The sequence below is a fragment of the Tachypleus tridentatus genome, chromosome 1 (assembly GCF_004210375.1).
Source record: "Tachypleus tridentatus isolate NWPU-2018 chromosome 1, ASM421037v1, whole genome shotgun sequence".
NCBI classification, from domain to species: domain Eukaryota; kingdom Metazoa; phylum Arthropoda; class Merostomata; order Xiphosura; family Limulidae; genus Tachypleus; species Tachypleus tridentatus.
Window position 1 is genome coordinate 128,925,145 of NC_134825.1, and position 12,368 is coordinate 128,937,512.

Sequence of the window (12,368 nt, forward strand, 5' to 3'; positions counted from 1 at the left end):
GTATCTTGGTTTATACAAACTAAACTGATCTGATGCAGTTTTATGCAATTGTAATGTAAAATTATTAAACCCTTAAGTAACTGTGGGATTTTGGAAATTATATTTGGCCTGTGGTGTTGAATGACAATTGTTAGGCCTGCATGAAAATTAAAACATTTTAACCCAATATGAATGTTGAAGAAAATTATCATATAAGTATGAATGGTGAGTTACAGCACTCTGTTAATTTCTTGGTTTACATTAAGTTTTCAACAGGCATGCTTTTAACATTTTTATTCCTTTTCATTTAAAACATGCACTTGAACTGTTTTTTTTTATTTCACTTTTTGTTTTAAAATATATTCATAATAATTTTTTCATCTTTTTTAATGTAAACAGTTGTTGGATATTTAATTTTTTTCATGTTAATACAAAGAATGGTAACATTTCTCTCCTTATCTCTTTAACATACACACATAGTGTGAACATTTATTTATTTTTTTTCATTAATATGCAGACTGATAAATCTTCTCAGATTTCATTTATGCATGTAATTAATTTTTGTTCATTTTTTTCCAGTGAAGTACACATTAAAACAATATCTCATATTTTTCTGTTAACCCTGTGTTCTTGGGTAGTGTTCAGGGTGCACTAAACATACACCTTTCACAGAGCACCATTTAACATGGTACTGTGTATGTGATGTCAAAGTTATCAACTATTCACTTCTTCCCACTTTGCTGATGTAATGAAAACTTGTGGTAAAGAAGGGTAAATACCAGATACAGTTTACAGGAATATTAAAACTTAACTGTAAAAGTACATTTTGGAGGTCCTAGAAGTTAGTTAAATGCAATATTCAAACTGTGTGATGGACAAAAATGTGTTTATTCTGTGTGTGAACATTACCTTGCACTTTAATTTGTCAGAGTGGCATTGGTAATTCACAGACATATCTTAATTCAAAATACTTTTGTAATAAATTATTTTACATGTACAACAGACTTGTAAATTTGGTTAAACACTTGCCATATTTTACATAAATAAACACAGTGAATTTGGAATTATAGTCAACATTCCTTTACCAGAATGAGGGTTAGGCCATTGGATTAACCCTGTGAATGTTTGTTACATATACATTGATAAGTAGTTTCTATTTTTTTTATTATTATTATTATTTTTTTTTACCACCAGTACCCACATTTGTAACATTTTTCCTTGTTTTTCATTAATAGACTGGTAACATTTTTTTTTTATAAATCACACACTGGGAAAAATTAGTTTTTCATTTTTCTGTTAATACTTAAGTAATATTTGCCAATTTTATTTTTATATGCACTGGTAGCATTTTTTGTCTTTCTGTAACACATATCAGTTGTACGTTTTCATTAGTTTAAAATTCTGCATGTTATTAATACATTAATTTAGAAATATATAATTGGTGTTAGTCTAAATGTATATACTCTTTTTAATATTGTAGGTGGTGGGTACTATTTCTTTTGCAACACTTATTGTAATAGATGTTATGAGTTCATTTAATTTGATTTAGAAGGCTGTTCTTTATCATCTCCCATCAGGAAGTCCACCAGAGGAAGGCAAGTTCACTGACATTGGCTGGTGTCTAATAAATGTTTGTACAAGCTACATGTTTCATGTGTTTGTTTTCTAAGTGCATTTTGGTTGTTTGAAGCTGTCAAATTTGAATACTAATATTTTTCCCTAATCCTTGTGATAGGTATGATGTCATGATTTTCTTACATAATCCTGCATGTTAAACATTATTTAACTGTAATGTGAAACCTTTCCTAGTTTTTTATATTTATACTTTTACAACCTTAAAACTATAATCTGGTTTTATAGGACAGTTTTTCATAGTTAAAGAATATTAGTTTATAATATAACAATTTTGACACTTATGGTGGTTATTTCAAATGGTATGCTGAAATATTAAAGATTGTTATCTTTTAGAAGTTTATTTTTGCTTTTATGAACTTAAGACTATCAACTCTAAAACTTTCATTTAACACAAGTATGTCTTTGTTAAAAGAAGAAAGTCAAGATGTATGATATGATTGTAAAGTAACAATTCCTCTGAAATACTTGTAACCATGAATACCAATTTCTTGAGGATATCAATTTAAAAGCATTACAATTTAAAGGATTGAAATAATTATTTGTAGATTTCAACCAGCCTGTTACTTTTTATTATTATTCAGTGTGATTAACTGAGGTTTTTAATTAAATAATAAATTTTGCTTACCTTCAAATTCATCCTGTGCAATTTGCAAAGATGGTATGAAAACATCATTATTGATAAGTATTTACAGCCACAAATATAAAATCAACTTTTTTAATTCTAGTGAATCAAACTTATTAATTATTTTAGGTTTTAAAATTTTGCAATTATTTGTAAAAGAAGTTTCTAAGTTGATTTACAGCAGAACATCTTGTTTGATTAACACATGATTAGTAAGTATTGATTTTGGTTAATTGAGGAAAAGGTATGGCATTAGTTCTTTGGATTAAGTTATGCATATTCTTATTTATACATATTTATTTACCATAAGACAAGTACATGTATGTATTAGAATGCAACTTGCTTTAATAATAAAAGTGGATATGAGAAGGCCTGTAATGGAGTAATCTGACTTAAATGACAGTTTATATCACAGGCTTAATTTTTACAAAGAAATGCAGGAACATAAGCTTTTTGAAGAATAGAATACTATCGTGCATATCTCAGCTATGTAAACTGTCCCTTCCCCACACTTTGTAAAACAAAGTTATGTCACTGTGCTTACCCATCATAACAAGTAAACGAGTGTAATGATTAAGATATTTAATGTATGACAAATTAGAAGCATTTTTTGTGTCAATGTTGCAATTAGTGAAAACAAATTCCTGTATACTTCTCATTCCAGCTGCATGTTTCAAGAAGAAATGTAAAAACAAAGAATTAAACTGATTAATTAGATGCTGTTATAAAACAGTTTTAACACCAAATTATACTCCTCAGTAAAGCAATAGAAATAGTGAAATGGCTCTAATAATAAGGAAGATACTTTTAACGTTTAACAAATCAAACTAGCACTTACAAATTTTGTTTCCGGAAGGATAACAAACACCTTATCTTCATAACATCTTGATATTGTTACAAGATGCATATTTTGACATTCTGTTTGTTTTTTGTTTTTTTCATTGTACAGTACTTATGTGTGTTTAATAGGTTTGAATATTCTATTTAACATGATGCACATTCTTTTCTAGTAAGTTATCGGATGTTTGGACATATATGAGAAAAATATGATAATTTAAGTTTTTTATGAAATGGGTGACATTAAAGAGTATCTGAAGCATGAAGGAGCTTATGTTTCATTTAGGCTTAAGTATCATAATATAAATTAGGGCTTGAAATTAGTAGCAACTAGCAAAATCACCAATGAGTTTTGATTTTTATCCAGTGTTCACCAAGATGCACTGACATCATTTTTCCAGTTGTTAATATTGGTATAATTTTCAATACTTTGACCATTGGGAAACAATATTCAAAATTTGAAGGAAAAAAAAAAGAAAACTACCTGTAAGCACAACAATTTGTTAAGAAAGAACACCTAGTATTTTCTGGTAGCTTGTTGTGCATTGTTCTTGAATAATTTCAATGGGATTTCCAAGCTTAAAATAGCTACTGTTCAAGTGTTGTTTTTAGTGTATATTTTTAATTTTAATTTTTTTTTTGCCTCCAGTGGCAATTGGTATGTCTGCAGACTTTCAATGCTAGAAACTGGAATTTAGATGCCTGTGACGAGCAGAGCACATATAGCCCATTGTGTAGTTTTATGCTTAACTACAAACAAACATTTTATATTATTATTATAAACTTAGATCTGTAATAATTAAAAAAACATTAAATTGAATATATAACTCTTTTTGAAAATTGACTTCATCCATTTCGTTATATCTGTTATGAGTGTATCTCATGAATTGTTTGGATTGTTCTATTGTGCAAATGTGACTGGTACCTTTGCAAGAAACTTTTAAAATAACTAACATGTGTTTGCAAATGGCCAAAATGTTACTTTCAAGTCATTCATATTGGAGATGAAAAACAACAAATATAGTAAACAGTGGATCCTAAAAGATAGATCAGTTCCTAAAAAAAGTTTGATATAAGCAACAAACCTTAAAGCATTATAAGCAGTTTGGTTAAATAGTTAATACATAATGAATGTTAACATTATTCTTATGATTATATAATCAGAAATATAAAATGGTTTGCTTTTCCGATCACTAAATAAATTCGAGATACTGATTATCTTAATCAAATAAAGTGTTTATTAGCAATAACAATCAATGTGTTCATGACACTAATGGTGTAGTGTTCAAAGAAGTTCAATATTTTATAGAAAATACTTTACTTCATAAACTTGCATCTGAATTACTACCTGTTTCTAATGTGATGTGATGTTATTTTTGTAAATCATTTATAAGCTTCAAAAGATTGGAATTTCAAGTTTACCATTATGAAACTACAAAAATTTATGCTATATCATTGAACAGTCCCTGAATACTACCCCCTTATTTCTTTTTTTTTGAGGTTGGTAAGGTGAGAATTACAAAATGAACTTATTTTTGTTACATAAATGCAAGTTCTGTTTCATGAACAAAGAAAATATCTGTAATGTGTATCATGTGCTATCTGTTGTGACCTAAGATATCCTTTACCTGTTTTAATGTGGTGCTGGTCTGTTTATATATGTTATGTTTATATTTAAAGAAACTCATTTTTCTTTTTAAATATATATATCTATTTTTTACTTATTTTTTTTTTGTAGAAAGACATTCTACAGTTTGACTAAATGTTTTTAGCTGAATTTAAAGAAGAAAAGTATTCATTGTTATGGTTTCAACACTTTCTGTAACACAAAATTGAAGAAAGATACCAATAATCAAGTGCAACACATAGGCTTTAGTTAATCTGTTTATGCGTTTTAACATTTTGATACACAGATGCAAAATATGAGAAGTATACAAGGTCTTGCAATCAAGTTGATATATTATACAAAATATTTGATCAGAAAACAAATTCATTAACTTTGTAGCTAATGGAAACATGAATAGTTTTAACTATAATTTTAATTACTTCTTACCTGAGGTTTATAGGTATAAAGCACTGTTTTAGAAAGTAGCGTGAAACATATCTGATTGAAATACAGTTTGCAAAGAACTAATTTGATACATTGCCTCAGCTTAATTTACGAAAGTAAAAATATATACATGCCTGTGTGTGTTTTGACAAAAATAGCACATATGGTACACGTTACTCATTTCTGGTCTTTCTAGATCAGGTTTATCTTTCAGATGTTTACAGTTCACCTTTAAATTCAGTTCAGTTGTAGAGATGTTTTAAAAATTCCAGCAATAAAACTCGTCTGATTAGTGGCCAAATCATGCTGAACTCTGAGGGTTCGACTGACCTGGAAAAATATGCATTTTCAAATGGCATAGCATTATCTGGTAAAGTACTTGATCATTTGCTTATAATTCTTATCGTTTATCTCTTTTTTGAGTTAAGCTGTATGAATTTAGTCATGCTTTTAAACTTTTTTTTCCCCTCAAAACTTGTATAAAGAAGTTGGCTTTTATGAATTGTTTGTATGATTTATTTAAGAAAGATTAATTTTTATACTGAAGTTTAGGATAACACAGAAATTGACCCATATTTTATTTGATAATTGTATAAATTATTTAGCACTTATGTGAAAATTTGCTTCTAATTCATGTTTCTTGCAGATCTCATCTTTTATTTAAAGAATGTTTGATAGTGTTATCAGCTTATTTTATCATTAATGGTGTTTGTTATACAGTAAATTTATAAAAAAACAAAATTTCTAGAGTTGCCTATAGAAGTATTGCAGCATAGTTTGATTTCTTGTTTATATTTCATACTTCAGTGAAGCTGGCAATCTGGGAAGCTTCGTTGGAGAAGTATGTGGACAGTATTGAATGGATAACTGAGGTTAGTAATAGTGGGCAAGAAGGCATGCTTATTACTAAGTAACTTCAATTGAGGACAAGCTTTAAAATTTATAGGTCAAAAACCAGGCTTATGTCTTGTAGGTGCTGCTCTGCAGGTCAAAATATGTTTATATACCTAAATAGACTAAACTTTTATAAAATTACATTAGAAGGTAGGATTTAATTTTGAAAGTTTAGTGTTTTTTTTTTTCATTTATTGGTTGTATTTCAAAAGGGTACAAATGTAGCAAAACTCAGATGCATTATATGTGTAGTCTTTTTCAGTCAGTACAGAAATGTTGGCAATAGTACCTCTCATGATATGAAATACATTTCTTCAAAATTACCTATTACATTTTGTTTCTTTGCAGTATATTAACTGAATAGAGATTACTGTTAGGAAATATATTTATTTTATACATTTTACAAGTCTATATTTTTGTGCCACTCTTAGAAATTTCAGAGTTGTTATATTCTTATAATTTACATTTGGACTTGGATGGGTTCAAAATTTGAGTATTAATGTGCCATTTACATTACAAAGCTTGTAGTTTTTTAGATAAAAGAAGAAAAGCTTCTCCTTTTGGATATACCATTTATGTTTTTAAATTCTATTGTATGTTATAATTGTCTGTAAAAGTTTTTTGTGAAAATCTCTTCCATTTTTTTTGCAGTATGTTGGTACATCCCCATAATAAATGATACTTTTAACACAAATGAAGATAATATATGTGCAAGCAAGGAAGAAATAACACTGACCTGTCAGTGAGATAATTAAGTAAATTTTTAACCTTGCAAAAAAGTGACAATTCAGTTGTGTGGTTATTAGGAATAACCAGTTTTACAATTTAAAATCCATACCATTTTGTGGTCTTTTAAATTGTTTGTTATGAGAATAAAAATAAGGAGTCATAATTTTGATAAATGTGTAATTTTAGCATTATATAGAGAAGTAAGCACTTGCTTTATACGTGAGTGCTATCAACTTGAAGGATTATGTATTGTGAAATTTCTGTGTATGTAATGGCTGAAATTCTGTGAGTTGTTGACAATAAAGTTAAACAATAAATGGACAGCACCCAATCCACTTATTTTAAAACAATACATTCAAAACAAGAATAATGTATCTACAAACTTTCTTTGCACAATAGGATATCACAGTTGTATCTGAAACGAAATATATCTGTTTTTGTTTCTTGTCAAAGCTCATACAATCTTGTTCATTTACTGTATAAACCAATTACAGACATATTACTTTTCTATACTGTGTTCTTAACTACACAATCTGCAATAAACTCACACATGTCACATTGTAAGTTACAACAACTGTGTCTAGAACTTTAAGTAATCTCTCTCTTTTTTCTCTTTTTTGTCAGAGTCTACATAGGGAGGATCAGCTACTTTGAAACACCCTTTGAAAAGACAAATTAAACTATGTAACAAAATTTTTACTTCTTTTTCCTGGGCAGAAAGTGTTATTTCCCAATTGCTTATGCCTAAAGTAAATGGAAAAGACGTATTTTTCTCTTCAAACTTTGCTTTAGTGGCTTGGGTAATGAAATTTTCAAATTTACCCATTTTCCAGAACATTCCAGGTAGATTCAGTGCTGACTAGCTGATAGAGAATTTTCTTAAACTTACAAGAACTTTCTAGAATGTTGTAGAACTTACAAGAATTTTCAAGAACCTTTTAGAATTTTTTAGAACTTTCCATAGTAATATATATATACAGGGGCTCACCATTCACCACTTCAATTTATTTCTAGCTGCCTAAGTGAACACATAGACCTATCTGATTTTATTAGAGATGGCATCAAGAAGCTGAAATCATTCTACAGATGCATTCTGCCGTATATGTGGCCAGTTTGTCACAACGTACCGAGTTTTCTGTGGGGAGGCACAATGTCAAGTGTGAGCCACTAGTGGACTTACAGAAGATGATGTTCCCACAATTGCACATAAAATTGGGTCTTGTGAAATAATTTGTCACAGCTCTTGATAAGGAGTTTGCAGTCTTCAAGTACTTTTGAGACTTCTTCCCTAAGCTGTCTGAGGCAAAGGTCAAACCTGGTGTCTTCATTGGACCACAAATAAAGAAGATCCTGGAGTGCATAAAATTCCCCAAAAAGCTCAGTAGGAAGGAAAAAAGCTTGGGGCAGCTTTGTCGCAGTGGTTTGGGACTTCTTGGGCAATCACAAGGCCAGAAATTATGAGGCTCTGGTGAAGAACTATGGCAAAATGGGCTGTAGGATGTCCCTGAATGTCCATAACCTTGATGCTCATCTTGATAAATTTAAGGAGAACATGGGAGCATACTCAGAGGAGCAAGGCGAGTGCTTCCACCAAAATATACTGGACTTTGAACGCTGCTACCAAGGAGTGTATAACGAAAACATGATGGGAGACTATATTTGGGGATATACATACATGTAAATCTTGATTCATATGTTGTTTTATTCAAACCTTATGTAAATGAAAATGTGCAAATTTGCCCGTTTTTACATAGAAAATAGGTTAATTTCTAAATTTCATTATCCAGGTTACAAAAGCAAAGTTTGAAGGGAATAATGGCTATTTTCCGTACTTTTACAACATAAGCATTTAATAAATAACACATACTATTCAGGAACAAAATTTGTGTTACATAGTGTTATTATCCTTATCTCTGTTAAACTGTAAAACTCACTTTGAAATATTGCCCATTACTGCTAGACTAACAGTCATGCAATCTGACTTCACTTTCATTAATTTAAGTTTTCCTAACTTAATTTACTGCTTTTTTGGTTACAACAGTAATATCCAGAGTTTTAAATAATTCTCTTGTTTTCAAAAGTCCACATAGGCTGGTTCACTTACTTGAGAATCCAATTGACAAAGCAAATTATTTTTCCTATTTCTTTTATTTCAATACAGCTGTGAAACTACAGAAATCATTTGCCAAGGGTAATCACTGACATGCCAGCCAATTTTATGTAAATCATTTGCCAAGGGTAATCACTAACATGTCATCCAACTTGATGTTTTTTTTCACTAACTTTTTTTTTGTGACTGAACTTGTATTTGCTTGGTTGCCTATATGTGTATGTATGTATGTGTGTGTGTGTGTGTGTGTGTGTGTGTGTGTGTGTGTTTTGCCCAACTGAAGCCTAGAATATTCTACACACTATGAGATGCCATGATGAAAGAATACTTACTCAAAGAAATGAGAAAATACAGAAGGTTTGAGTAGTTTGATGTCAAATTACGACAGTTGAACTACACACACAATATACAACTCTCACTGAGTTATGTTACAAAATTTGTTATAACTATCACTTTTAACACTGCTTCTATGGGACAAGTACCTGAGATTTTGCAGAACTTAATTTTTCAAGTAATTCCAGATTATTTGTGTATTGACAAACATGTTTATCAAAACCTATTTGGACAAAAAAGCAAGTGATTGCTGCATGTTCTGTGAAAAGAGGATCCACAACTGGCTACAAAACATACTACTGACATTCAGTGAGTAAGTTTACTGATGGTGTATTGATAAAACAATGTTAATACAGGAAAATAAGAAAAATGGCTTGTAATTACTAAGTTCTCTACTTGGGGAAAATGCTCTTGATGTCAGTGTGGATGCAATGGTTTAGACCCAGATGTCAAAATGGCATGAAAAGCAGGTGGGAAACAGCTGCAGAGCAAATTAAAGACATGACAAAAGAAAAAAAAAGTAAGGATTTATTATGTTATTCCATTGGGGAGTGATTAAGATGAAATGTCCTATGAAACTTTTGATGATTTTGTGACACTGACAAAACAATGCAAATCATCCAAGAACTCAAGTGTGAAAATAAGGTGGTGGTGTAGTACTCCAGCAGAGCATAGTAGTAATGTATATTCAATAGGTAGTTCTTTGGTATTGCATCCATAGCAAACTTTGCAAATGAAGAAGCTCAATGGAAGTCATCAAATCAAGTTTCAGTCTTCTTGTCGGGAACAGTCAATTGTTTGCATTCTGCATAACCACATACTGTATTAAGGATTCTATACACCATGTTATTTTCAGGAGATTAAGATGATACAAAACTATTCTCATCTGCCAACGATGTACAACAAGCTTTGTCAAAGAAAAATATTCAGAGATATGTTACACTTGCACTGTTATGTTAGTTGATGAAATTAAAAGAAGTGAAAGAAGATTAAAGAACAAGCTTTTGAAGCAGTTAGATTGCACTTTCATTAATTAAAGTCTTGGTTATAGCTACAAACTGCAGTACAATCTGTCAAACATTACTATAAGCAAGCTGCACTGAAAGCAGTAGAGTACCATTAATCAAGGAGATGAAAATTATTCCACTGTGGCTAAGGTCCAGGCCTTCATATAAACTCTGAAAACAAAGAACAAGAATGCAAACAAATAGCCAAGCACGCAACAAGCTATGCTTAATCTTAACCAAGTGGCCGAGAGAGAGTAAGTCGACAACACAACATCGCATGCATATCTTCTATAAGTTTATTACTGTGTACTATGGGAGTTGAGAACTTGTGATAGCATTACTAAATCTGTGAATTTTTTAAAACTCTTTGTGTGGAATTTTAGTTAAATCTCAAAATGCTAAAAATAAGGTCTTAGCTTGTATCAGAATGATGTTACATATTAAGGATTGCCAATCATCCCATGTTCCAGATGCCTGGCCCATGAAAGCACTATAAAAATAATTAACTGACACTCTTTTATATGCAAAAACGGCTCGTTTGGGCTGAGAAAACACTTTTACATAGAAGAGCGAACAACGTTTCGACCTGACGATGACCGAAGAAGGTCGAAACGTTGTTCGCTCTTCTATGTAAAAGTGTTTTCTCAGCCCAAACGAGCCGTTTTTGCATATAAATTTTCTCAACAAGTGGGTTTCTTGTCATCACTGATTAACTGACACTCTTGTTATGAAAATTAAATATTGATTAAATATTAAATAAACTAACCAATAACTAACATTAAACAGTCTTGTACATCCAACATATACTTACAGAGGAATCTTGTTTATTTGTCATATGAACATTGATAATGTATAAATATGTATATTTTTGAACAGGAAATGAAGATTGGCAAGAAGATTTCAATAACAAGAGATCAAGTTTTTCAAAAAAGTGGAGAAATTTTTGCTTTGAGGTGAGTAATTGTAGATATATTTTGCAGATTATTACTAACATTACTCTTTGTTAATTTCTCTTATAGTTTTTTAAACTTTTACCATCTGACTGAAGAAAATTTTTATATATAATAATTTGTTTTAAAATTTAAAATTTATTGGTATATCTATCATGAACTAATGGATTACCTTAGAATTTGTGTTTTAATAAATGTAACTTTTAACTGTTTTCACTTTCGTCGTAGAAGATTTTTTAAGATTTCTAGTGATATCTCTTCTAGACTAAGTGTAAAACTGATGAGAATAACTAATTGTTAACTTTCATAAGGCCCGGCATGGCCAGATGGTTAAGGCACTCAACTCGTAATCCAAGGGTTGTGGGTTCAAATTCCTATCACACCAAACATGCTTGCCCTTTCAGCCGTGGGGGTCGTATAATGTGACAGTCATTTCTGATATTTGTTGGTGAAAGAGTAGCCCAAGAGTTGGTGGTAGGTGATGATGACTAGCTGCCTTTCCTATAGTCTTACACTGCTAAATTAGGGAAAGCTAGTGCAGATAGCCTTTGTGTAGCTTTGTGCAAAATTTAAAAAACAAAAAACTTCATGTAGAACTTGTATTTTGGCTTTAATGTGTGTGTTGATAAGAAGAGACATATTCTGTAATTTTTGCCATATAACTTTTTTTTTTTATAATATGTTACACATACATAACATCATCTAGGTGTGAAATTCATGTGTCACTTGATATTTTAAATTTAATTAATGATAGCTATTAATTAAAAGCTGCTTCCCAAATTTTTGTTGTTGTGTATGCTATTGTTGAAAATTAAAAAGGCTGGCTTTACCCAGTGTAAGACCTAATTAAGCAACCATGGATTGTTGTTATTAGCAATTGTTTTGCCAGTCTATGTAATTCAACAAATAGTGTCATTTGAAATTTGTGTTTGCTATAAAATATTGTTGGTTTTGTTCCTTTTTTAATTTATGTTCATATGAGCATAAGTTACTGAAACAGTATGCTTGCTAAGTTTGATAAAAGTTTACAATAATTTATGGACATCTCAAACATTTTTTATTTAATTCTTTACCAAATATCCTTTTTTCCTTTTATAACCCTCTTGCCCCAGGTATCCTTTATTGTGCATGACACAAAGTTTTTGTGTCTCACATTCAAATTTTATAAAAGTACTTTTTGTTTGTTTAGCCAATTAGTATAACATGAAGTTTCAGCTAATAA

At 30.3% G+C, this 12,368-nt stretch overlaps 1 protein-coding gene across 11 annotated transcripts in view; it reads left to right on the forward strand.

The window, feature by feature from the left end:
* LOC143223429 (required for meiotic nuclear division protein 1 homolog) overlaps positions 1-12,368 on the forward strand; it is a 44,467-nt gene that overhangs the window by 12,361 nt on the left and 19,738 nt on the right. For 6 of the 11 annotated variants that reach the window (XM_076451458.1, XM_076451433.1, XM_076451443.1 and 3 more), the window contains exons 6-9: positions 1,557-1,574; positions 5,396-5,493; positions 5,931-5,995; positions 11,073-11,149. In XM_076451458.1, coding sequence (XP_076307573.1) covers positions 1,557-1,574; positions 5,396-5,493; positions 5,931-5,995; positions 11,073-11,149 — 258 coding nt within the window. The remainder of the gene's footprint in view (positions 1-1,556; positions 1,575-5,395; positions 5,494-5,930; positions 5,996-11,072; positions 11,150-12,368) is intronic. The other 5 variants (XM_076451449.1, XM_076451425.1, XM_076451472.1 and 2 more) reach the window with 1 other exon arrangement.